The sequence below is a fragment of the Vanellus vanellus genome (assembly GCF_965231255.1).
Source record: "Vanellus vanellus genome assembly, chromosome: 3".
NCBI classification, from domain to species: Eukaryota; Metazoa; Chordata; class Aves; order Charadriiformes; family Charadriidae; genus Vanellus; species Vanellus vanellus.
In genome coordinates, this window is record NC_138907.1 from 87,692,227 (window position 1) to 87,719,404 (window position 27,178).

At 43.6% G+C, this 27,178-nt stretch overlaps 3 protein-coding genes across 3 annotated transcripts in view; 2 read left to right on the forward strand and 1 right to left on the reverse strand.

Annotated features, from left to right (window-relative positions):
- MDN1 (midasin AAA ATPase 1) overlaps positions 1-4,052 on the forward strand; it is a gene marked incomplete at its 5' end in the record, with an annotated part of 107,633 nt that extends 103,581 nt beyond the window's left edge. Inside the window, 2 exons of the mRNA XM_082480739.1 lie at positions 1,548-1,690; positions 3,068-4,052. Of these exons, the coding sequence (XP_082336865.1) occupies positions 1,548-1,690; positions 3,068-3,256 (332 nt within the window). The 3' untranslated portion in view covers positions 3,257-4,052. The remainder of the gene's footprint in view (positions 1-1,547; positions 1,691-3,067) is intronic.
- Positions 4,053-5,686: 1,634 nt separating this feature from the next.
- LYRM2 (LYR motif containing 2) lies at positions 5,687-7,623 on the forward strand. The gene is made up of 3 exons (XM_082481574.1): positions 5,687-5,735; positions 6,159-6,299; positions 7,222-7,623. The coding sequence occupies exons 1-3, from the start codon at positions 5,691-5,693 to the stop codon at positions 7,300-7,302; spliced, it is 267 nt and encodes an 88-aa protein (XP_082337700.1). The 5' UTR covers positions 5,687-5,690; the 3' UTR covers positions 7,303-7,623.
- A 2,011-nt stretch (positions 7,624-9,634) lies between these two features.
- The window catches only part of ANKRD6 (ankyrin repeat domain 6), a 38,780-nt gene continuing 21,236 nt past the window's right edge, over positions 9,635-27,178 (reverse strand). The window contains exons 4-15 of the mRNA XM_082481310.1: positions 26,934-27,032; positions 23,346-23,444; positions 22,193-22,291; positions 20,561-20,659; positions 19,848-19,925; positions 18,936-19,040; positions 18,547-18,684; positions 18,005-18,181; positions 15,946-16,098; positions 15,257-15,370; positions 13,309-13,651; positions 9,635-12,076 (exon numbers count right to left, since the gene is read on the reverse strand). Of these exons, the coding sequence (XP_082337436.1) occupies positions 11,502-12,076; positions 13,309-13,651; positions 15,257-15,370; positions 15,946-16,098; positions 18,005-18,181; positions 18,547-18,684; positions 18,936-19,040; positions 19,848-19,925; positions 20,561-20,659; positions 22,193-22,291; positions 23,346-23,444; positions 26,934-27,032 (2,079 nt within the window). The 3' untranslated portion in view covers positions 9,635-11,501. The remainder of the gene's footprint in view (positions 12,077-13,308; positions 13,652-15,256; positions 15,371-15,945; positions 16,099-18,004; positions 18,182-18,546; positions 18,685-18,935; positions 19,041-19,847; positions 19,926-20,560; positions 20,660-22,192; positions 22,292-23,345; positions 23,445-26,933; positions 27,033-27,178) is intronic.

A 27,178-nucleotide genomic window follows, 5' to 3' on the forward strand; every position in this document is an offset into this window, starting at 1 on the left:
GTCAGTAATTTTGTTTAAGGCTTTTTAAAAAGGCATGCCTTATCTGCCTCCCTTTACATCATGTTTCCAGATTGCTTTTAAGTCCTAGACACTGCCTGTTTTAGAGCATTGTCCAGCTTCCTGGTGACCTTGACTCCATAGGCACTTCTGCTTTTGCTTGAGAGCTTGATTTCTGTAGGTATCCAGAAGCACACTGTTCTAAGGAGGGTAAGTGTTTGCCTCCTACCTGCCTCTCATTTTGGTGCAAATTTAAGTCATGAGCTGCTTCAATTTCCTAGAAAAGCTGGAAGGCTTGTTACCTCACGGCTGACCCATAGTTAGCATAAAACGCTGCTTTGTGCTAGTTAAAAGCTTGTCATGGTGGCACCCATATTTTAAAAAAGCTTTTGTTGTTAAAGTACTCCAAGAAATGGACAGTCTGGGATTTATAATGCACAGTTGCTTAGCCACAGGGTGGCCAGGCTGTTGCAGTATTCTGAGGAGGAGCAGCATCCAGTTCTGTTGAACTAGGCTGGGATGCAGCAGCAATCAGCTCCCCAGAATCGGGGAGCTAGCAAGGGAAAAGGCAGTAGGATACGTCACCCCTTTTTGTAAAAAGACCAAGCCCTGTCACATTGGGGGCCTGACTGCAGAAAAGGAGGAAGCATTCTGCTTCCCTCCCTAGCCATTATGCTTATGGGGGGGACAAGAGAGAGGTACTTGCATTCCCAACTGTAATTGCTGTTATTTCCCTTGTAATTAAAAGGTGGCAGGTACATAATTTAGTTAAAATGTCCCTTTAGAGGGATATATCTCTAAGTCTGGGGGCAACACGGGTTAGGTAACACGTCTCCAGGAAATGGTTGGTGCTGAGGAACCCAACATCTATGCTGTGTATGTTTCAGGAGGGTTACTTCAGACCAGCTCATCTGGTCCCAGGGACTGAATGCCCTGTACTGGTTGGACTGCCTTGACTGTGGCTCTGGAGCCTGTATTCTGGTTTAGTCTCCTCCAAAAATAATCCACAGTTGTTCTCTGATGGAAGCCAAGCCCGTTCAAGTGGGGACAACAGGGAAACATGTTTCAAAAGCACAGTCATAATCCAAAGTGAAGTGCTAATACAGATGCACCCGTAGGCACCTGCTTCTGGAGGAACAGATTTGGACACTCCGTTGCAGCAGCTGCTGCACTACTGAGGTAGTGATTTAGTGGCTAGACTCTCATAATTAAGCCAATATTTAACTCTTAGGCACTTACCAGGCATGAAAGACAGTGAAACAATTCGTTAGGTATTTACCATGCCTTTCATCCTTGATTATGACACTGATGGACTGGTTCTTTTTTCCCCAGTTATTCTCAATGGTATCACACAGTGAGAAAAATTGTCTTTCTTGACCCGCTCATAACTGCAGTTTAATGTTAAATCATAGGATTCTATTTGATAAAGACTTAATTTCCTTAGAAATACTCTGAGGGTTTTTCCATTATACCCACAGGACTAACAACAAAATAGTCTTTTATATGGATTACTCTAACTTACTGAAATTTAAAATGTTCTTTGTGCTCAGAAACAGCGCAGCTACTTTTGATTGTATCTGATGGAAGAGGCCTTTTCTTGGAAGGCAAGGAACGAGTGACAGCAGCAGTTCAAGCAGCTCAGAATGCCAATATCTTTGTTATTTTCGTAGTGTTGGACAATCCTAATTCCCGGGTAAGTAAGTGAACAAGGGAGTATTCAAGTGCAATGAATGAGAAACATACAAATCTTTTTCTTGTCTTTTGTAGTGCTTTACAGCTATCTTATCTTTTGCAGAGGTCGAAGATATTTAGCCCAATATCAGTTTTTCACAACATCTGTCAGAGCTGTGATTTCTCCCTACTATGATGCTTATCTTCTTTTGTATTTAAAAAAAATAAAATGAAATTGGCTTCCGTGCCACAGAAAGTCTAAGAAAGAGCTCCAGTGTTCAAATGTAATGGTTGTAGATTTTGCTGCCAGAGAAGTAGCTGGCTGGCTGACAAATTCGAAGTTTGAGAAATGCTTTGTTCTTCTCAATTTTGATACAAATTGATCATTTCTGACAGCAGTCTCCATTTGATATGGCAGCTGGAGCCAATATGATGTTACACATTAGACAGAAAGGAGTACATGAGAGTTATTTAGTGCCTGATTTGGGAAAGCTGGGTACTGTATTTGGTAGCTGTGAAAGAAAACTGTCAGATTTCCTTGGCTGGGAATCTGAAATATCCGGGAGCTTTTCAGGGAGACTGTAGTGCAGTAAGCGAGTAAACTTAAAACTTAATTAAAGCCTTACTTTGAATTAGGTGATGACTCTACTTTTGTAGTTCATGTTTTCTTCCTGTATTTTTATTTTTCCACACAAAACTCATCAGCTATATTTATTGTTGAAAAATTAACAATTCTCTTGCTGACAAACTATTATAAGGCTCTGATGAAACTTAGGTATAATGTCAAGCAAAAATTTCTGGGCAGTGAAATGCGTTTTTTATAAACTTTATTAATTTTCTGAGCTGCTACACTGAGCAACTAAAAAGTTACTTTACAAGAAGCACAGCTGGAGTTTAATCTGATTTTTGTCTTTGTAGTATTTGTTGAAATATTATAAAATAATTTGCTAAAGAATCTTGTTGTATTATATCACTGCACCAGTGCAGGTTGAACTCTTAGCCCTAAAGCGCTTACAGATGACAGTGTGCCGGAAAGGCATCAAATGGATAAATAAAACTAAAGCGATAACAGTAAACTCAAATCATAAAATACTAAGGAAAGACAGGATTTATTTATAGAGCTTGGTATTGCAGAAGCTTAAGCTTAGGCTCTTCTAGCCTGTAATTCATTGATTAGAGCACTTTTATCTAAACAGGCAAAAGCATTTAACTGCTTTGTGTTCAGCTTTTGATTTGATTTACCCTTGAACACTTATGGCTTTTAATCTTAAAACTGTCTATTAACTTTTAATTTAACAGAGGAGGAATTATAAGTATTTGAAAAAAAATAGGAGAAATAATATCAAAGGCCTGTAAAAGATGCATGTGGTTTAGCAGTCCTATCAATTCTTTTTTACAGGATTCCATTTTGGACATTAAAGTACCTATATTCAAAGGACCTGGAGAATTGCCTGAAATCCGATCTTACATGGAAGAATTCCCATTCCCGTTCTACATGATCCTTAGAGATGTGAACGCGCTTCCAGAAACTCTCAGTGATGCACTCAGACAGTGGTTTGAACTGGTGACTGCCTCGGACGCTTTGTAGACTTTGTAGACAAAATCAATACCTGATTGCTGCTAAACTGCTGAAATATATGGACTGGCATTTCATCGGAGAGTTCATAAGGCCTCCTTCTAATGAGGATTAATGTGCAGGAGCTGCCTTTTGGCAGTCAGACTGCATAAGAACAAAATGGTTTGGGTGCGTTCTCCCACGTTTGTCAGAGAATTATGCAACGGTGAGACTGTCTTCTTTCATTGCCTGTTCCCACAAATAACAAAAACTTTCTTCAACGTCTCTTGTAATAACTTATTACTTTTAAAAAAAAAAGTATTTGTAACAGTCACAAAGGTAAAAGTATTCGTACCACTGTCTATTGCAATAAGAAAAATCAATCTTGCTTCTGAGAAGGCATTTTCTGCATTAGAAGAACTTCAGGTGTCCTGCAAAATGGCGTTCTTTAGTTTCACCCGTGTGGCTGATGCCTCTTTGGGAAGAACTGGGGGAGCAGGGGAAGCAGATGGTTTCAAACAACCAAAACTGAAACACAGTCTGTTTTCATTATTGCTGATTTTTGTCTGACAATATCAGCAGGGAGTTTTATGAATAATGCCATATGATTGTTCCCTGTATTATCAGTTTACACTGTGAAGTTTACCCCTCTGTCCAAGGCAGACATTGAGGACCTTTCATTAATCTGATGTCTTAGAGCATGGACATGATTTTTCATTGCAAAAGCTATGCATCTTATATTATATGTCTGTACTAATAAAAAGAGGTACCACTCTTTGTACTTATGTCTGTTCTTTCAGTTGATCAAAGCTTGAATAAATTAACCAAATTTGCCAGATGGAAATGCTGTGCATTCTCTAGCAGTGCACAAATATGAATTTTCATTTGAAAAATGTAATGTGGTTTACCCTACTTCAACACCTATCCTCCTTTTATGAGGATACTGCCAGGGCAGAGTTTTGATTAGGGGTCCGGTCTTTCGACTTCTCTCAGTGACAGTCTGAAGGGAAACTTCATTTAAATGCCCTTGGTCTAATATCCCTTTGAAGGTTTTCTTTGCGTACAAAAATTGAAGGTTAGTGTGGTGCAGTTGATCAGAAAATGGCTGGAAATGTGGGTGTATTCCCAAAGATGTGATGGTTCTCTTTGGCTTCTAGATAGAAAAACCTTACTTGAAGTATTGTTGTAGCTGTTCTGAGGTGCAGCCGTGGCAATACCCAAAGGCGCAAAACAGCCCAGCAAGGTTGTTCCTCGTATTTGTGTAGATTTGCCACAGCAAATTTCAAAACTGAAAATTCAACAGGGGAACTCTATCCCATCAGAATTTAAATATCAGGTACTATATAATATCCTTCCAGGGTTCTTTAAATCTCCCATATGTGCATACAAATACCTACATGCTTTGGGAAATTGAACAGTGAAGGTAGGTGGGTTTAGTTCATTAGGCAATTCTCCAGAATGTACTTCTGTTTCAGACTTGTACTAAATATTTGTAGTAGGAAACTTGGAGAAAATATTCTAGAAGCTAAAACTTAAATTAAAAACTAAAAAAATAAAGATTGCAAGGATACACTTCAAATGCAAATTATAGTTTGTTGCAGGGATGTTGTTATAGCCTGAGACCCAATTTTATTAGCAATGCTTACTGCAGAAGTGTTTAAACAAAAGTGTTTTCCCTAATTAAAAAAAAAAAAAAAAACCAAACCACTGCATTTGGTACTGCATGTTAATGGTTGTTTTTTCTCTGCAAACCAGCTCTGTGTCTGTATTGGTTGACGGTCAGCGCCTTGCACTGTTAGGGACAACTACACGTCGGGGCACAGCTGCAAGTACTTAAGAAGACGCCCAAAGTCACTTAGTGTCCTGTAATTGCTCAGACGACTTCTAGGTCTTAGTTTCATTCTACAGTTAAATAGGTTAGTCCGTCAGATGCATCAGTCTCGGAAGCGCAGACCTTCCCCCGGCCCTGCCGTGAGGTGCTGCGGTATTGTCTAGTAGTTGGCTGCTTGTTTTGTTGGTGGAGCTTGTTTGCAGTTTTGGAGGAAAGAAAACAAGAGAGGAACCCCCTGAATAAACACCCCACGGCCTCTGGTTAGGCTGGTAGAACCTCTGGTGATTCCTACTCAAGTACCTCCGCCTTCCCGCGGCCCACCAGCAACCGACTGCCGCGGGTAAGCGGGAGCTCCTCGGGGCAGGCGCTGGGTTAGGCTCAGCGGCAGCTCTGGGCGATAAGCACCCCCGTTTTCCCCTCAGCATGGCAGGGCCATGACAGGCCTTCCTCTGTGAGGGGGGGTGTCCTCCCCTCGAACAACATGGCTGCCGGGGCAGGGGCCTCCTCCGGCGCGCGCTGGGCCGGGCTACAGGCGGCCCCGGGCCGGAGGCCCAGCAAATGGCCGCCGCTGGGCCCCGCCCGCCCCGGGAGGGCTGGGCGGCCACGGCCGTGGCAGGAGAGGCGGAGCTGGGAGTCATGGCTGCCAGCCGCCTGCCGCCGGCCGCGCTCAGCCTGAAGCAGGTATGGGCGGGCGGCTCACGCCGCCTCTCGCCCGCCTGGTGCGGGGAAGGGGAGGGAGGGGAGGGGGGTGGGAAGGTGGCGGGGCGGGCCCAGCGGGCTGTATCGCGCGGGAGGCGGGGGGAGGCCTGCGCTCTCCTCCGCGTTGCTGCTGCCGTGACAGGGCCCCCGGGAAACGGCAGCGGCCAGGCGGAGGGAGGCGGGCGGGCGGTGCGGGGTGGCCGGGAGGGCGAGCGCTCGCCCTTGTAACGCTGCGTTTTGTGCGTGCAGCTGGCCACGGGCTCCATATGGCACGTTTGGTGCGTTTCTCTGTGTGAAACTGTAAGCGTCTTGGGCTGGGATCCAAGGCAGTGCCGCGCCTTTCATTAAAGGCGGTGGGGGGAACGTGGTGTTCGCTTAAACGTCGCTGTCCCCTCTTCTCCTCAGTTCCTGCGGCGGCAGCAGGTCCTGCAGCTCTACAGGGCCATCCTGCGGGCCCTGCGCCACGTCCCCGCCGAGGCAGATCGCCGCTACTTAAAGGACTGGGCCAGGGAGGAATTCAGGAGAAATAAAGATGCTACGGAAGAGGTGAGGATGGGGATACCCGCAACACTTCCCCCCCCCGCGCTGCGCACTGTCACCGGGTGTCACGTCCGGAGTGGTGGGAAGGCGACTGCTATTAACATCTTTCAAGGAGCATTTGTGCAAAGAACTAATTCAGCATCTCTAAATATTATCCCCCCTGTTGGCAGGAGTAATGTTCCTCTTGATTTCCAGATAGATAATAATCTGGATTCTGAGAGCTAAAACCCAAGCAGATCTTGCTTACTTAAGCCACGAATTAAAAAAAATTGTATTGAATAGTATTAGATAGATAACATAAACTTAATAACACTCAGGCTTTATTATAGCTTCTTTTTTCCATGTTCGGTTTCAACTATATTCAACAATACTCATCCAAAATCGAATTGGATGGCTGTGGATATGAAGCATGCATGAAATGCAGAAACCTTTACGCTTCTTGTATGGCTCCTCTCCTTTGCTTCTAGTTTGTTCCTTTTTCTCACCAGTGCTCAAGGCATTGGTGGCTGAATTACACAGACAAAGCATTACCAATATTTAGGTAAAAATAATGATGTTGAGCGAAACATCCACTTGTTCTGGAATAATGCCCCTGTGCAGTTGTCACTATTTACTTGCAAAGGCGGTAGTCACAGAGGCGTAAAGAAAACATTATTAGGAGTTTGGATCCAGTTCAAAACTGAGTTTTAAAGCAAAGATACAGCTAGCCCCCAAACACATCATTAAGGAATCGGAGAAAATTTATTCATTTATTCATCTGTTTTTTTTAACCATCACAGTGACTGTAATGTTACTTCACAGAAAGAAATAGATCACAACAGTGTTGGTAAGAATTGTGTATATTTGGATGTCTTAAAATCTGTGTGCTTATATAAAACCTGTGCTGTGTACAGCAGTTCCATTCAGTAGATTCCTTTCTGTTTTACAGGATGCAATCAGGATGATGATTACGCAAGGCAACATGCAACTTCGGGAACTTCAAAGAACCCTTAAGCTGGCAAAATCCTGATCTTAATTTTGTTGACAGCTGGACTTTCATCTGCTGTGAACAAACACGGTATTTTTTTCCAGAATGTGGTTGTAATCGCAGCCTTTGCTGACAACCTGGTAATGTTTGAAGGTGGAATCTACCATAGTGGAGTTCTTGTTTGTTTTTTCCCTTTCCTCTGCTGGGTTTGGTTACCCTCCCTTGTGGAAATCAGTCAGACACAAAGCACTTTAACGAACTGAATGGATTATGTAGCATCCGCTGTGGGAAAAGCAGAAAGCACCAAAAAAGACAGCAGTAGTGTTTGACCAGGAAAATGGAAAATAAATATAAGCCAGATTATTTTGTCTGTTTTCTATTGTGGTACCTCTTAAGTGGTAACATTCATAGTGGTAACAGCTCTTTCTCTACTGTGCTGCAGATTTTTGGGGTTAAAAAAGGATTTGGGATAAATAAATGGGCCTAAAACAAATAAACATGATAAAATATTACAAAAACATGTTGTATTTAGATGCTAGTTTTCAGTTGTTGCTGAATAAAACTTAAAAGGGGAGGTCTTTGTATTTGAAAATAGATTTTTAGCTCCAGAAATGGTTATTACCAAGTTACCAGGCACTACCTTCAAGTTAGTATTTAAAAGTCAATGTAGAGTGGAATTACAAATAGGAAATGGTAACTGTGAATGTTGTAGTCCGTTTCTCCAAATGTTACATCACTTCTAATTCTTCGTGTGCAAATGTTCTTACCTTCCATTGAACTGCAGTGTATCTTTTTTTCCATATAATTCACAAATTAAAATGCCCAAGTGGGTCTGGGATTTTCTCAATATAAATAGCCAGAAAGCAGATAGATATACCTGTCTGTGCAGTAGCTGTGTGCAGTGGAGGTTGTGGTTTCAGGAGATGCAGGAACCCTTTCCTCTCCTACCCTGCTACGACAGTTCACGTACGGAGCCACGTCCCCTTGCCCGGCAGGCTTTCTGCTGAGTGAGTGAGCCAGACGGTCCCACACCAAGTTCAGTCAGTGCCACCGCTGGCCCAAGGGATGGGAGTGGGCCATATTTCCCCTCCAGGCTACAGGAGAGATGAAAGATCCCACTCAGCAGCAGGACATATGCTTCTTGCTGGAGCCAAAGGGTCTTCAAAGCTATGTACTTCAGCAAAGATGCTCTGCAAAAAGCTGCTGCTTGACTAGAAAGAATGCTCCCCCCCCCCCCCCCCCCCCCCCTTTCTGAAAGTCACTGTAGAATCCTTTCCTATGATGTTTGTTTAGCTTTGCGGGAAAGGATGTGGCTCAAGCAGCCAGGGAAGCTGCTAAAGAGTTCAGGTTTGTATAAACAGAAGCCTTTCAGCTTCTGATCAGTCAGTGAAAAATATGTATGGCTAAATATTTTGTTAAAAGAATCTAAATTTTGTTAACATTTTCTGGTAGAATACACTGACGGAACATGAGTGTGTTGGGGATCGATTTTTCACATTACCAAAAAATGCTGTTTTAAAAGGAATTTTGTCTATACAAAGCCATAGCCAATGTTGGCTTGCTCTTAACATGGAGCCTTCCTTTTCCCTTCAGCCAGCGGTTTGATTTCTGCTCCTTGATTAGGAGACTTTAACCCTGCCGCCTCATCGCAGTGCTTTCCATGTGGAGCCCTGAGCCTGCATTACTCCTTTGACTCCGTTTTGTACGTTTCTAGGTTGTGGCCACATAAGCCAAGAGTAGGTCTTGACAGGTAGTGCCCTGGACAGCCGCTGACCTCCTGGGTGCTGCTGCCCGTGAGCTCCACTGCTCTGTGGGCTCGCCAAGATAAAATTGCCTGCCTTGGGCCTTTAGGAGCCCAAGTACAGTCTGCCAGGGTAAGTAAATTTACTCCGAGTGTGTGCTGCAGAGACAGGTAGATGATACAGGTAATACAGGTATTTTGTAAAGAAGTCCTTCAACTCATAGTTTTGAAGACGGGAGGACTATAGAGGGGAGCAGAAAGGAATTAGCAGAAAATGCCCCCCTTTATTTTACAGTACACTTGTTGGCTGCAGAAAACCTCTAAAATCAGTACTCTGCATCCAAGTTACTGTCTTTAATTACTGCTCCAGTGGCTGCCTTGGTAGTGCAGTTCGTAACTGAAGCAGAGTAGCGAATGCCATAGCCCTGCCCTGTCCCCTGCATGAGCTCAGGAGGGTGCGTGTGATCAGCTGCACAACTCAGCCCTGCGCCAGTAACTCCCGAAATACTGGGTGCGCACGTCAGCTAACAGACGGCAGTCGGTCCCTGCAGCCTTCCTCGGGACAGACACTACTAGACCCGGGTTCCATGTTTTATAGCCACAAACACCAAAGCTTAGAAGTTGGAAGTCCAATTTTCTGCTCCCCCTTCTGAGTCAGGTGAGGGGATTGCATCTGTTTCCTCTGGCTGGAAAATTACACCACAGACTTCTGGAGCAACACTTATTTTAATTGCTTGGCAAAACATTCAACTTTTATCAAGGTGATACAAAAATTAAATAGCATGCTTCTGCATTCCTACAGTAGCTTAAACAAAACTGTAAACATATGAAAGTGTCTATATTAGACTACAGAAGTCAGAGCAATAAAACTAGTATTTCTGTAACTGCAGATACACTTTTCTTGTCTTGATAGTGCATTAATAGGAACTTTAAAAATATTGTTATATAATACAATTTTCTTTGCTTTATACATCTGCTAAGAAGACAAAAGCTTAATTACTAATTAGTTAATGGTGTCTTCAATACTGTAAAGTATTTTGAATTGATTTTAGGGCTCCTCAGTACAGGAAAAAAAAATATCTTTCTCCTTGGCATAACAGTACTATCCTGTATTTGAATTGGTTTTGAACAACTGTTCTATCATGATCTGTTACGTAAAGTTACTTTTCTAACCAAATCTGATGGAGCCTTCTCAGCAGGATAAGGAGGAAACCCTAAAGGGGTGCAGATGCGACAAGTTACGGTGCCTCTAGTTTATTTGGAGTCTGTCAGCCTGGACAACATCATCGGTCATTGTAAATTTTAATTTTATAACGAAACACATCCATAAAAACTTTAAAATATGTTGTTGAGTTCTACTTTGTGGGACTGTTGGTGAAACCAGTCCTAAGACCTACAGACTCACCAGGGCCCGGCCTCTCTTTTTGGAGCTACAAGGGAAAGAACAGAGAGAGAGGTATCATTCAGAGGAACAAAGGAAGACAAGGTGTCTGGGAAAAAGTCCTGGCTGTGGCAAAAAAGAAACATTTGAGTACAGGGAAACAGGGAACCAAGCTTTCACTTCTTTAGATAAAGGAATTTTCCAAGCTTCTTCAGTAGTACAGAATTCAGCCATTTGCTGCTTGAAGGAAAAGGGATGTATATAAAAATTATGCCTAACAAGTAGAGCATGGTTACAGTAAAATACTACCTAAACAAAACTTCTCGGTCAGATTACTCAAGTATGGCCCCAACAACTGTGTAACCACAAGGAGCTTTGCAACCAGGACACCATTTAAAAAAAAAAAAAAAAAAAAAAGAGACTAATTTAGCATTTGTTTTACTAATGTAAAACCAAAAGAAAAGCAAAGTGGCAACTGCAGCCTCTGTACCACATAGGATGGTATGACTCACGTTAGCATCTCACTTAGCAGGAGCCTGGCCTGTCCCAGCTGGAAGCCTGCGTCTGTCACCTGCCTGGGACTGCAATTTGGGTTGGTTCTGTAGCTTCTCTCCCCTGACTAAAGAGAGGCCACAGGGAGTATCTAAAATAGTATCAAAAGCCCTTCATCACTAAGGAATTTATGTCAAAAGCTCTCAAACATCCTGGATTTATTTCGGTATTGGTACCGCCACCTGATTACACGTAGCATACAGCAGAACTGTCTAGCCACACATGACCTATGTGGAAATAAGGAAATTCCCTGTTCAGAAAGCAGTTTTGGTTTCTAACACAGTATGTTTTCAAGCAGCACCTGGAAATTGAGAGTGCAATATTTAACAGACTCTTGGAAATAACAAAGAAAGGATCTAAGCTGCAGCATCTTGTTGTCATCAGTACGGTCTGCATATGAATTCTCCTCGGTTCTGGAGTTTCCAAAATTAGTTCTACTCCTGAAAAAGAGCATTTTGTTCGGATGTAACAGGCACTACAAATGTATATATCTAACAATATGCCAGATTCCTGTACAGCACGTTCCCAAATAAGTCCCACTGCTTGTCTTTACCTGCATGGTGGACGCTAGCTCTCTTTCTGCACCTTAGTCCTTAATTTGCTGAGCTCCTCTTCTAAGCTTTTAATGTGCTCCTTGAGCGCAGCTTTGTCTTGCTGCGCTTTCTGATTAGCTTGGCACCGGGCTTCTTCTATCTTCCTTTCATACCACTTCTCCATCTGTGTGGAAACGGCCTCAAAGAAGTACTGTGTTATCTCCAGGGCCTGGGAGGTGTCTCTGAGCGGTGGGGCAGGCGGCTGTCCCCCAGGCAGGACGGAGGGCTGCTGCTCCTGGCTCTGATGTGGCCCGGCGTGGTGCAGAGCTTTGTGCCTTGACTGCCCGCTTTTGCTGGACTTCTTTGTCTGAGTTCCTTTGTCGATGAAATAGCCGCTCTGTGGTTCAGTCTTTGCAGGTTCAGTCAAGGGCTGCAAAGCAGCTTGAACCTTAACATGTCTCAGTTTGGAGCCCAAAAGCTCGGAGGAGGGCAGCTCCTGCTGGAACCTGTGGAGCGTGCTGGCACTAACAGCTTTGTCCTTTGGCCTGACATCTTGAGCAAGGGCAGAAGAAGAAACTGGTCCGCTAACGATTAACTGTTGGTCTGTACCTACAGAATAAAATATATACATATATATTTAGAAAAGCTCTGGGCATTTATTTTAGCATTCATAAATCCTCGTTCTTCTATGAATGATGTGGTTTCCCACGTACCATGCTGTGTGTACATTGTAGAGGCTTGTATTAGTCTATCGCATCTTCACAGTCAGGTGATATAATAAAGAGTCATTAAGAGAGAAAAGCTGGTGCAGGCAGAGAGGCACTGCAGTGTGGCTGTGGGACTACAGACTGACAACAATCAAAGGACTGCACCAGAAGGACGTGTAACAAAGACCAGGCTAGATCCCCAAAGTAGTTTATGTCTCTGATATTTGTGAACCCTCTGCTTCTACAAGAATTGAGGCCCCACTAATTTTGCAAAGGTAACACATTTTGATGTTCCTGAACTGTTCGGTGTATAGCTCACACCCATGCTGCCACAAGATCTCCTGTGAGGTCTTCTGCCTTTCTAGTCTGCTGAGGTACCACGTCCATGTCTGTTCACTTTGCATAGTGTTTTGGGGGGCATATACGATGTATTTTACAGAAGCCCAGGGCTTTGCTACCGGTCTCCTTGGCTGTGGAGACCTGGGCATTCTGCCTGTTTTCCTTTTTCCTCAAAAGCCTCCCTGGCTACGCACGGGCTTGAACCAAGGTCTTCCATATCTTTGGGGGGACCATGATCCCTGAATTGGCTTGAATGTTCTCAGCTGCTTTTGTTCTTGTCAAATGAACTAATAATTAAACAGACTTTGGTTCAAGGAAAGAGGAAAAAGTGAGAGGTTTACTCTAGATCGTTGCAGTTTGAATATTAACAAGGAAAATTAGTGTTTTAGGTTCACATCCTTGCAACGTGCTATTATAGGTTCCATACATCTGAAAAACACTAAATACAATACACTTTATTCAGTAGACTTTGGATAATCTGCACACCTTCCTGACAGACAGTGGGGTGGGAGCAATTCTCACTGGGAAGCTGGAGAAATTTCAGAAAATGGAGTTATTCAGAGAGTCAAAGGACTTGGCTTCAAAGACACAGTGACATAGAAGCATCGGGAAGAGCCACTGGAATTCCACCCAACTGTGTCTTAAAATATTCCCAGCAGTTGCCTTGAAGTATATTCCAATCCCAATGCGCATGGATGGGGGAAAGCACACAGCAGAATTAGTATCTGTGGTATAAATACAAGTACCCCTCAGTTAATTAGCTCACCTTTGAATGAATATGATAAATCTAAATACCTGACAAGGTTGTACCTGACGCACCATCTTGCTGAATGCAAAAATGCTGCCCAAAGCTCTGTTCTGGCATCTGGACTCTGCTCTTTCCCCCATCTTCCGAGAGGCTATTTGGGAGCGTGATGTAGGAATGCTGGTGGGAGCCCTCGGACTGCAGCATGGGCTGGTTGGCTTTACAGTCCTTGGCACTGTGGGGGTTGTTCTCAGTATCCAGGGTCTCAGTCAGAGACTCACAAGTGGACAAAGTTGATTTGGGTCTTGATGACCTGGAATCACCAGAAAGCTTGAGCTCCAGATTCTGAATCTTCAACATGCACCAAGTCTTCAGCTCATCGACCAAGGAAATCTATGAATAAGACACTGTAAATTAGATAATCCTATGGTTCCTGGGCTGCTAAGGATGTGTGGCAGGGAGAAAGGGAAGTAAGCCTGGTATCTGTGGGCTTAGACTCCCCATACAGATATGCATGCTGCCACTGGGAATATTTAAAGGGCTGTAAATCAGAAAAGATGAAAAACTATGCATTAGCTGATGAAAGGCACCCTCTTTAGTCCAAGCTACCACCTCTTAGATTTGAATGCGCTACTTCAAATGCAGCTCTAAGTCCTCTGATCAAGGCTGACTTGTTTAATCATACAGTCAATGGTACTAAGTGCAAGGAATGTCACATGTGGTCAAAGCTGCCGTTTTTTAAGAGTGAAATTCAAATTAGACACTTCTAGGACACAGCTTTATACCATTACCAACCTCTGCTCCTCTGTTCATTCAGTGATGGAGTCCAACTGCTAACAGCTTTCAAATTGCAAAGGTGCGTAGTAAGTGTCAGCTGCAGAGGCATTTGACAGTAATAATTTAAAATATGAGTAGCTTTTTTAGCGAGTTGTTCATATGACGTCATGAATTTAGATAAAGCTCTCCTATGCACACGGATATTTAGTCCATGCATTTAGTAAAGCCCCACTCAGGTTTTTCCAGTAGTTTCAATTAGACCCAACAGAACAGGAACAGCTGATATTGGTTAATGGTAATTTCAGTTCACCTGATGCATCACTCCAGTATCTCCTTTCTTTGGAGAAAAGTGTTTTGCGGATGTTAGACCAGTAGATTACGCTGGGATTATCACAGCTGCCAGTCTTTTAACATGGATTTGGAACAGTCTTACAAAAAGTCATGACCTTTTACTAGCACAAAGTGTATTTCTCAACTCTTAGAAGAATACCAATAATGAGAAAATTAACTGTATTTTAAATTTACCTGTGTGAGTGAACAAACGCAAACTTCTTGGCATGTTTTAAGGGTGAGGTTTTGCAGAAGCGAGAAGGGCAAGAGCTGGATCTCTATGGGAACAGTTATTCTTGTAACGCTGGTTAAACAAGCATACAAAAAGAACATGCCTATTGGCAGCGATAAACAGCTCGGAGATGGTGCACCGTTGCCAAAGTCAGAGGGAAGAACTGCAGCCTTTTAATACATGGGGGGAAAAAAAGATCACACAGAGAAGAAGGGAGGGATTCCCAGGGCACACAACCAAATGGATGAGAAGTAAAAGGAACAATGCAGATCTCAGCCTCTGTTACTACTTGCAGATGTTCCTGCAGGTGCCCTTTAATGAAGCAAAAGCTGAAAGCACAACTGTTAAAAATGTAGTGGTACAAATTTTTGCAAAGCACTATGTTAGAAAAAAGATAGTTTGTTATAGATCCCACACTTCAGACCCACCAAATTAAATTATGACACTGGGACTGGATTGCACATTTCCCATTTCTAACGCAAAAGCTTTATAAATTTGGTTTAGGGATTAAGGTGGTGGATAGGAAAAATTTGGTCTTTGGAGCTTTTTTGCCTATTTCAACAGATGAGATAAATCTCCAACATTCTTTCTGTCTGCTGGAACGAAAGTCTTGAGCTGATCCATCTGAGCTAACAGGGAGTAGCTGTTTCAAGCCCTACCTGCCGTTTCTCCCCCTCATTTTTTTCCAGCTCAGTGTGCTGTTGCAGGCGGTGAAGGCACTCTGTTCTCTCTGCAGACAGCCGCTCAGCCATAAGCTTGTCTAAAACACGGAGCTGTGGAAAAAAACCACAATTTAGCTGAGATGATCATGTTAAAAACCAAACAAAATCCTCATCTGTGAACCTTGGAAGTCAAAGTACAGTCTGTCTTTGTCTTCATTTCTAGGAATGGTGCCAAATACAATTAGATGGAGCTTGCAAAAAGGTTCAAGCACAAAATTATCGATGAATAACAATTACATTAAAAACAGAAAATAATTTAGAGGATCTTGAATCTCAGTGCAAACAGAATTCAGCAAGAGGGATTTTTACAATTATGAACTGACCAGCTGTAGGAGTGCCTTTCGCCTTTAAGTTTCCCTCTTAGGGCCTCAAGCAGTTCAGATTTATTGTCTAAAGAAGCACCTGAAGCCACTTAACACATTAAATGTGTTTTTCTCAAGACCTTCGTTTGCAACATTAGATCCCTGTGGAATGTCACAGTTCCCTGGTCTTGAGTATTAGATATCCGGTTCGTTTTTACAACACAAGAAGCAATAAACGAATCATGACAATGAAAATATTCATTAAGCTTAGGATATATTTCTAATAGTCATGTGGACAAGCAGACCTCCGGGTCATATTCTTACTTGATGTTGAGTTTTGCTTTCCATCTGGCCCAGCTTAGCATTCATCTTATCTTGTACTGTCCCAAACTCAGCTTTTATCTCTTCTACCGTTGCCTCCAGCTGATTCTCCAGCTTATTTATCAGGGGCTCACAACGACATCCATTTATTGGTGCCTGAAAGGAGTAATACATTTACTTGCTACCTCCCGCTGTCCTCTTTGTGCACTTGGAACATTATCACGGCCTCCTTGAGTCAATCTTGGGCTCTTCCGAGCCATGTACTGTATCTCACCCTCCTGATAACATCTTACAGTAGCTCAGCAAACAGGCTATTAGTTGGAAAAGCACAGACTAAAAAAGGATTGATCCAATTTATATGGACACATCCTAACTCGCAGCAGTGTTGATTTTGCTGGGGCTACAACTCGGTCATGTATGCCGTGGTACTGTGTGCCCTAGGAGTGGTTACCACACTACAGACTTCTACCCCGTGTCTCAATGCTGTAATTCCAAATTGTACGAAAAATCTGAGTTTGTGGACGTCTGTGTTTTTGCGTGTGTTTGTTTTTCAACCTAGCGCCAATATGTGCTTGTTTTTTCCGTGTAATGTATGGCAATGTCTCACTGCTCCCATCTGCCTTCATCCTCCTGCCATTTGGCTGACCCTTATCTGCTGTGCACACCGTGGCTTTCCTTTGACTTGCATGACGCCGTCCCAAGGCTCCTCTGCAAGGGGAGCTGTGCTGACCACATCTAAATCTCTCGGGGAGATGGTCACAAAAGGCTCCCTTAAGCGAGGACAGCTAATCCTCACCGGCTTCCTCTGCAGTCCTCAGGCAGAAAATTGCCTCCTTTGGGGGTGAATCAGGAGCCCAAAGCGGCAGCTCTGAATCTGTCTGCAGAGGAGCCTCCCTCTCTCCTTTGGCCCTGCAGTACTGTTCACAAATTGGGGGTTATTCCCTTGGCAGGGGAAGGTGGGTGGTTTGCAGAGAGGTAGAGAAAGCTTAAGAAGTTCTTATTGCCTGAGGGCATCAAAGATGACAGATGAGCAAAAAAGAAGGGGAGAGAGGAGTGTCATGTATTTAAGGAAATGCTATAAGGGAGTCTAGCTGCATTAAGCTAATCTTTGTGAATAGATTAGGTTTGTATACAAATCCTATCTGCTACTTGCACCTCTCTTGCTGTTTCCCAAATCCTTCCTACTGGCCCATCCTCCTACCATGAGATCCTAGGGGCAGGGAGATACTCCTTTGAACATATGAAAGGTGCTCCATCCTTCCTGATGTCTGCTATTAGGATAATCTCATAGTGCCCCTGTCTGGAAATTTCCCAAGCACACAGCGCGACATGTTGGAAAATATGCCCAGTAAAACCTCTGAAGTCTGACTTGAGTGATCTTCAGAATCCGCATTTCTTAACTACAGCAGGGGGCTGAGGAGAGCTGGTGGATGGATGTGAGAAGCTGAAGAAATAAAAGGATTGAACCTCCCACAGGTACAGGAGGGCAGTATTAAGAAAGCAACACTGTAGAAGTTTACAATGTCTACAGGGTGATTTGCTGACTGTTTTAATGCTCTTCTGTAAATGCGTGCTACTAAATACTTGTGGAATAAAATAAATTGAGTGGAGTAAAGTATCAGTCTATAAACTGGAATAAATGCACATGAGCTGGTGTCTTCTGTTTTATTAGTGAACCAATTTCTGTACCTCTCCTGCCTCGAGTAATCCTAGAATCCCCGAAGATATGTTGCAATAAACAGGATTGAAACAAAATGTATTGAGCATACTCAAGCTCTTAGTTTAGGTAGTAAGCTTCAGTGCTCACACACTGCTTTCATTTATTTTCATTGGCAAAGCTCTCTGCATTTCCTGCTGGAAATCCTAATATTTCAAAGTGTATCATAAAAGTTCCAGTGTCATTTCCAATCACTGTTCACACCTTATTTCAAAAAAGGAAATAGTCTGTAGATCAAAACTAGTTAAGTACGGCTTCCTTAGCACGCACAAAACCAGCTTATTGTTTAGCAGAATTCAGGCCAAAATGCAGCTGAAGCCCAAACAAGGGCAGCGGCCGGCTCACCTGCATCACCTTCCCATCCTTTCCTCGGTAGAGTGTGTAGAGCTGGTAGGCTCGGACCTCGTGGGGAGGGGGTGGAGAGGAGCAGTGATGTTTACTTCTGCGCTTAGGCACGTTTTGCTGGGGCCGAGGGAGAGTCTGCTGATCAGCCGGGGAGATGGGGTCCGAGAGTGCCGAAACCTGCATAACATACACACAATGTTTTCCCTATTTATGAGCCCCCTGGTGCACTATTCCTGATGGGAACTGGACAAATCCATTGTGATAATTACAGCAAAAACCTGATTAAAACTCCAATCCAGCTGCAGTGGCTGGCCACAACCTTGGTGTCTGTCAGCACAATAACCATATTTCTGCACAAATCTGGTTTGCATCATCCTCAATGGCATAATTTCCCCACCAGAAATCAGTTTTGTCTGAAGACGACCTCCGCCCCATGAGCACAGTGGGGCTGCTACCCTAACTCACCGCCACGCCGAAGGGACACCTGTACTATTGCTCAACAACTATCCCTTCTCTCTCTGCTGTATTAAACCTACTGATACCTTTTCCTTTGGCTTTTTCTTTTTGCTCTTCTTCCCTTTGGGATCTGGTGAGGTTGAACGGGGTTCATCCTTCAGATCGCTCTTCCTCTGCAGTGGCTGGTCGCTGCTCGGTGTGTCGTCAGCAGCTGAGACACTGCCCTGCTTGAAGCAAAGACAGGGACTTCAGAGCAGTTGCACAGATGGGGAAAAGGTCCTTTTTCTTCAAATTTCCCAGTTTTAAGCTGCTCTGCACATGGGTGGGCAACTCTTTAGCAGCAAAGCATGACAGACTGCCTCAGACAGCTGCTGTGGTCAAGCATAAGTGATGGCTCCAAATAGATTTAGTCCTGATGGGTATTATTTACATTCCCCCCCTTGCAGCAGACACAGCTGGTAATGCTGGGCTGTACCTTGCTCTGTACCACTTCATCCCGTGGTACTGACTGAGCTCGTCTTTCCTCCTTCAGCCTCTCTCTCTTCTTCCTCAGGCTTCTTCCACGGTTAAAGCGTGAGACCTGAAGGCAGACCACACTGTTACTCAGTGATGTCATGCTCTTTCCTACCACAGAAGCCAAGCAATAGAGCAGACCTTTCTTGCCTCTATTAGAAAGCAATATATAAAAGAAAGCGCACTGCCAGTTGGATGCTGATGGGCCAAGCCACGTGGGCATTCATAGCTCAGTGGTGGTGTGTCTTTATGGCTACATCCACCAGGGCACTTTGCTGTCCCTTGGAGGGGCGAGAACCTCCTCCTGTGTCCCCAGGCTGGATGCCAAGCCAAGCCCAGCCCAGCTTTCTCACACAGAGGTGACAAGGAGGAACTGGGCAGGGATCGCACCTGGTCTCTTACCAGAATACAGAGCCCTTCCATGTGCCTTCCTGCCTGAAGAGCGTTGTAGCATTTCACACATGCAGCAGAGTATAAACAGGACATTTTGTCCCTATTTCAAAGCATCTTCCAGTGTGAGCAACTATCTCGGAGATGGGAGAAGTCTGAGGCAGGCAGCAGAGGGACACAACCTGGGAGCTTTTGGGTACAGGGCCACCACAAGCAACAAGTGCTTCTGGCTGCTCCATCCTCTGCCAGTCAGGACAGCCAGGACCTCTGCCGGCACTTAATGCTGAGGCTTAATTTGCACACCTTGCTGGGCTTGGGGGCTAAAAGGCTCTATGTCAATAGACCTGAGGCCAGCACACAATGCCAGCAGAAATATAGGCACCTTTCACAGCAGAAGGTTAAGGACCAGGGGATGTGTCTCCTCTAGGTTAACTGGCCTCAGTTCCATGTGTATGCATGTGTTGGGGAGAGATTTGTAACATACCTGTGATGCTTTAGTGAGAAGGAGCGCAACCTCAGGGTTATTGTGCTGTCTGGCAACCTCTAGAGGGGTCTGACCTGCCTGAGAGGAAACAGAAAATGGTATTCCCTTCAAAACACGAGCTGCTGGAAATGTGAAATTTCTACACTTGAGGTTAGAACATGCTGTGTGCACAAGAGCATAGTGACTAACTACTTTCATTTACCCAGATTTAATTCAACTCTAACACCCAATATTTTCTACCAACACTAGAGAGAGCATTGAAGAGAGTCTGCATTAAGACAGAGTTTGGCTTGTTCAGGCTGGAGAAGAGAAGCCTCTGGGGAGACCTTATAGCAGCCTTCCAGTACCTAAAGGGGGTCTACAGGAAAGCTGGGGAGGGACTCTTTATCATGGAGTGTAGTGACAGGATGAGGGGTAATGATTTTAAACTGAAAGAGGGCAGATTTACATTAGATACTAGGAAGAAATTCTTTACTGTGAGGGTGGTGAGGCACTGGAACAGGTTGCCCAGAGAAGTGGCGGATGCCCCATCCCTGGAATTGTTCAAGGCCAGGTTGGATGGGGCTTTGAGCAACCTGGTCTAGTGGGAGGTGTCCCTACCCATGGCAGGGGGGTTGGAACAAGATGATTGTTAAGGTCGCTCCCATCCCAAACCATTCTATCATTCTATGATTCTAATACAAAATACCAAAGAAACTCCATGTCCTACTTACATTGTTGACAACCGATGCATCAGCCCCTGCCTCCAGCAACAGCTTAACCACCTTCCTGTGATTGAGCGCAGCAGCTACATGGAGTGCAGTATCTCCTGCCTGCAAGTTACAAAGCAGAAAGCAGCCGTGTAACACACGCCCTTAGGTGTCTCACCCTGCAGAAATCACACCTTCCTGAAAGATGCTCAGAGGTCAGAAGACCTATGCTTACTGATGCAACTAAGCTTAAATAAGGTCTGGTCAATAAAAAAAAAGCAGAGTTGGGAGGAAGGCGAAAGGAGGGGGCAAGGAGCTACTTTGGGGCAAGGACCTACTTCAGCCTGGTTTTGAGAAATGCAGCTGGGGCGCTGGTGATCTGGTTTAACTAAACAGAGTGACACATGATGCAGCTTGGAGACAGCCCAACTCTACTGCCAGCAAACGGATACACCATCTGAGGGCAGAACCGGTTTTCCCACCACAACCTTCTCTTTTTTTTTTTTTTTTTGCAGGTTTGTTTATTTGGTGCGCAGGTGGTCATGTATCACATTACCAAAAAATAATCAGGTAAGTGCCAGCAGTGAGATGGTTGGCGTTCTCTTCATGAAATTCCTCAAGAAAAACAGGTTTTGGACCAAAGCCAGGAGGCGACTGGGGTCCGGCACTAACATATTGCCCTGCCCTTGTCCCAGTGCAGTGAGGTGAAGACGGCTACGATCAGATTTGGGCTCTGGTAACAGAGCCAGCAGCTGTTCAAAGGAGATGGGACACGTGCATATAATGCCCTCCTGTCCCCTTTGCCTTGCATTTTGCTTTCAGAAAATTAGATCTCCTTGAGACTAGTGGAAATCTGTTGCTTGTTGCTAACTTGGATGAGGCATGTTCATAAATAAAACCATTGTATGTGCAAATACGGAACAACTTTGGGTAGTGCTGGGCAATGAAGGAAAAGGGTGTCTCTGTATGCCAGGTTCACACCAGTTAATCTTAATATTCGGTAGCTCATTTTGCAAGTTAAAAAATGCATTTCCAAATAAAATTACATAGTTAATTTAACATGCTGAAACCCATTTTGTTTGCTGTAATATCTCATATTTAAGAAACAACATTAAACTTACAGATCAGAAAACATCTTTATGATCCCCAACTACATATGGAAAATTTCCCAGGAACATGAGTCGATGTGGTTAAGCACAAAATAATCTGTTTATTTAGCAGATTTAACACATTTTAATGTACTAAATTCATTCCCTTCTACCATCCAATTAGGCTATGCTATAGGTACAGCAACCAATTACTTCTCTATTAAACAACTATGATTAATCCTAGGTCATTGCTTTGAATTTAAAGCATACTTCTGCACTTTTATGTCCTCTTAATTCCCCCTACTGCAAAATGCAGCAAAGAAAAGTATTCCAGAGGAATTTGCACTTTTATTATCTGAATAGGCAACACTAAAGAAATGATGCTAATGCGATGGCAAAATGATAAAACACTGATATGCCATTACTTTAAGGCTATTCTTAAAAGCTCAGGCACTTGGAGGTACAGTGAAACACAGAGTGAAACTGGATTCCTTGGGTAGGAATCCCTCTTCCCAACAACTAGCCGTATGCAAAGGGCACAGAGTCACAATGAGGTTCATGCACTGACCTGGTTCTTTTCATGGACAGAACAGAAAGCACTGAGCAGCACCCTAACGATGGGCAAGTGATTATAACGAGCAGCCACATGCAGACAGGTATCTCCTGCCTGCAAACAGAAACAAAGCTCTGAGCATGTAATTGCAGTAAGAAAGCTTGCACTTGTCATGGTGTTCAGGGATGAAATAATCCTATTAAACCGAAAAGAGCAGTAAATGTCATACACCTTCAAAGAACAGCAATGCTGTCTTCTCTGTGGTACAAAATCTACTATCATGGGTGGGAAGGTTTAGCAAGAGCTGGGGTTAGGCAAGGTGGGGGTACGAATTCTTTAACCACTCATGGAAAATACAGGAATTATAACAATGCTGGTTTACTGCACTACAAAAGCTGGTTTACATTTTTACGTTAAATCTGTTCTTCTGAACCACAAACCAATGTGACTTGGAAACTCAACTCGGTGTTGCATATAACGATGAAAACATGAGGAGTGGGGGCCACAGCAGCATCCCCATGAGGGGTGGCACATGCGCAGCTGGGACTGGGAGCTGGGAGCAGAGCCCCACCGGTTTCCATTTCTGTGTGCCTCTGCCCACCTTGTTATTGAGCAGGAAAAAACCCATCTGGCTTCCGTTTGTAGATTCTTTTCCCTTTGTCATGCCAGAATAATTATAAAATAGGATGACAGCTGCCTGAAATTGAAGTCACCTTGAATCTACCTCATTTGACAGACAGACACACAGTATATATTATCTGTCTCAGTGAGGGCAGGTCTGAAGGCTTTCCCTGTTCTGGCACAAAACTCCTTTAAGATTTCCACCTTTTTGAGAGAGAAGCCCTTTTGCAGAATTGCACGACAGTATACGGGTCTGGCCATCAGGACCACAAAAAGCAGCAAAGGAGCAGCTGCCTCTGTCTGTGCAACAGCAAAACCCACTTTGGCTCCTTCCATCCCCACTCAAGAGATGGTACAAGTAGTGAATCACTCAGTTCTATCAAAAGCACTCCTGTACATGATGTATACAATGGTTTGTTAGTGTTTTTTATCAATAGCATTTATAATAAAACCACAGCTTAAAGCATTTCTCAGTATTTCTACAAGTTAAAGCAATATAGCTAAAACAAAGGCAAACAAAACCGAACACTTCCTTTTCAAAACTCACATTATTTTTGAGGTCTGCTCGAGATCCTCCAAGTAGCAAAACACGAGTACTCTGGGAATGGCTATTTTGGCAAGCCAGGTGAAGAGGTGTGTTACCTGCCTTAGAGAAATACAAAAAAATATAAAAGCCATAGTTAGAAATTGGACATAAGCATTAAAAAATAAAACCTCACAGGTCTTTGCACAAGAAGATCCACCTAGGGGTAGGGAACCGTCACTGTTAATTTCCCAAAGATATGAGCGGAATGAATCTGAAGACTGAAATACCCTCTTCATCCTGGAAATTATTTATCTGGGACAGAGTAAAGGCAGAAATTCGACAATCTAACAATATCTGCATTGGTCAAGTCTGCAGTAAGCAAAGACTCTATAAATTAAAAAAAGCAAAGACTCTCTGGTTCATTAATATCAAACAGCACTATCAAGTATTTCATTTAAAGAAATATAATTCTTGTGGTTTGGGGTTTCCCCCATGCACGCACACAAAGAAACAGGCTGCCATGGTACGGCACCTCTGGTCCCAAGCAAAGCTGGCTGCCACTGCTGCAGGGTGTTAGGCAGACGAAGGTCACAACAATTTCCGTTTCTTTACAATCGTAACATAAACCAGCTCCAAGTCTGGCCGGGTCTGTAGGTGCTCTCACAAGGCAGGATGCAGATTTTAGGTTATTGGGAAGCTTCAGTGTCCAGAAAGCCACCAGCCAAGATGAGAAGGGGAAATAAAAGCCACCCAAACCCCAGAGAATCGCATACTAAGGTTTCTGAAAGAAGCAAACCTGCAGTTTTTATGGAGAGAAATCAAAGAAGAGATTGCTTGTCTTTCTAACCTTAGTCTGACAAGTTTTTCTGACATTGTTTGGCTTTTGTTGGCCTGAAAATGCTTGGGGTTTTTGGCTCCTGGGAGCTAGAAATGAAATCAGCTCAGGTAAAAAGGTTTCCCATGCATACTAGGCTGCCTGTTCACCTTGGTTATGTCCTTTAATTTGTCCCCCGTGCTTTCAAGACACAGATCAAAGCTGCAGGGTTTGAATTACAAAAGGACAACTCTTAGATGTGGTCTTAGGTCTTCAGTTCCACATTACAGACTATTTCAGGACTGAATGTAGTCTCTAAGCTGTGGCAGACATGTACATTTTCTTTCTCAGCTAAATTGGATTTAAGTGTCAATTTTTTCCCTCCCAGGTTTATCTCTGAAAAGCCTCTGCAACGTCTTTATCATTTGCTGTTTGGACAGTTGGCCCTGGTGGGAAGGCAGAGAGGTCCTGTGCAGTAGGTGACAGGTGAGGATGTCAATGTTGGGAGAAGTCACGGTGCCGGTGCATGGGGTCAAAGCTCACAGAGCAGGTTCTTCTGGCTCGTCTCCCACAGGGTGACAAATCTCTCGCCAGCTTCTGTGAGAGGGAGAGTGGGTCCGAGTTATACCGATTTGGGAGGGTCTTCACTGGCCTATTGAATCTCCACTGAAATGTACAGACTGATGGAGGATCTAAAAAGAAGGCTACAACCGGTCTCATGGGATGATCTACCATCGTGGTGGTGCTTTTATTAAGCCAACTTGACTGAAAATAAACTGCATCTCCAGGGTATTTGCTGCACAGGAGGAATATGGCTACCCAGGTGGTTTAACCATGTGTTGTCCCATTCCTCAAATGCCTGCCTGACTTGCCTTTAGAATCCCAGCTGTCCTGTCCTCTTCATTTTACTTACTATAGAAGCCGTCTTCAATTGCGTTGCTCTTTTAATACTGTGCTCAAGGTGCTGGGCTGCAAGAAGTGCACCCATACAAGCATTCCCCAGGCAGTCCCAGGAGATACTGACCAGGAGTTATAGAAAATAGAGTCAAATCCCTCCCGTCTTCTGCCGCTTAGCAGGGTTTGGCAAATCTAGCAGCCCCAGTCTCTCCCACCCAGCCAAAATCACATGATGCTCAGGTGTAAGTCAACAGCCTGTAGAGTGCTCCTGCATTACGGCACTCAGCCCTGGCTGCCAGAAAGATTATGCCTTGTCATCAGCAATGTAAAAAGTTGAGAGACCAGAGAAACCATTTTGGGATTAAGTAGATTTATGCTTTTCATTTTTCTTGAAATCAAAAGAGGTAAAAGCACGTGCATGTGTGCAAGCATGCACAATTCCCACATTTTTCAGTGGCTCCTGAGAAAAGATCCTGTCCATTACAAAACCACCCAAACAGTGAAATGCAAAGGGGGAGGATTGTGTGGGTAAGACATCAAAGTCCAGCACAGGAGCTGCTCACGCAGTATTAAAGTCTGCCAGTCATATTTCAGACATCAACCCTCCTGAGCTATTCTGTGCACATGCTTTCCAAGACAGGTTGTCTCCAGTTGACATACACTGTATTGTAAGCTAAATCTTCTAATACCCTGAGGCATCCAAGCATGCAGGATAACCAGACTTGCATCTTAAGTCCACACCTTTGTACAGAAGTATAAGTATATATACATAGATAAACATATCCAGGAATAGAAGTATAATGGTTCACAAGATTATAAAGTCAAGCATGGGAAGTTGTCTAAAGTACCTTTGATACAAATCTAGGTGAACGTTACAGCAAAAATAATTACAGAAAATACAAACTGGAAGCTGGAACAATATAAAAGAAGGAACACACATAAAATAATATCAAAGATGATGTAATTACAGACCACAAAGTGACTGTGATTGTACAAACATATGCATATATACATGCACACATACAGAAACACTATGCCCAGGCAATGTGCCTTTTTACTCAAAATCCTGAACTTTAGCAACCTGTTTCCCTTCTTCCCTTTCTTCACTAGCCCCTTTCAGCTGTCATTTTAGAGATAAGTTTACCAAAAAGTGCTCAGAAGGACACAGTGCCAACCAATCCGTAACAAACCCATCAGCACAGCGGTTCAAACCCAAACTCAGCTCACACCACAGACTGCTACTGTCTCTTCCTAGACTATTTAATTAACTTTTGAATTAGTGAACTGAAGACAAGTCTCCCACAGACATTACAATTAGAGTGGAACTAAAACCCCTTGCTTTGTTATTCTTTCCTCTAAACTGCTCTCAAGGTATTATATATACGAGAGGCAAGATAATCTGGGTTCATTACAAGATTTTGGTAAGAGCCTACACTCATGTATTAGGAAGAACTTTCTAACACAAGATACGCTATTTATTTCCCTCTGTGGCTTACATTTACTTGGACGTTTAATTTCTGGAAGAAACATACTTTGAATGCCATTTTCCTATGAGTACAATTCATTTTCATTTTAAATCAGACCAATCACAATGAGTCTACTCAGTATAAATTAGAGCACTGTGGAGATTTCCACAGGAATTGCAATGTTTGTCAGCCATAATTAATGTATCATTTAACGTGCTAATGAGTTCCTTGTGCGTCAGCTGTCAAAATATGAATTTCCTAATGCCTGTGGAGGAACCATCCAGATGTAAAAAATGCAAAAAAAGAAGAAAAAAAAAATCCCACCAGGAGCTGGTCCCCCACCCACTGAGAAACGCCATGGCCAGAAACCTCCAGTGCTAAGAATCAGCCACCTTGCACCAGAACTGAAAGCTCCTCCTGCATGGGTCTCACCTTGTTCTTGGCAAGAACGTTGGCTCCTGCTTTAACGAGCACTTTGGCAGACTGACTGAATCCATGCCAACAAGCTTCATGAAGAGCGGTGTTCCCGTCCTGAAGAGCACACATACAAGAGGAGAAGGTTAGTGCACTGTGTCTCCACACAGAGTAATATTACATTCAGAGCGCAGAAGCTGCACGCCCCAGCTGCTTACTTGAAAAATAACTCATTTGCCTTTCCTGATAGCTGATTTTCTACT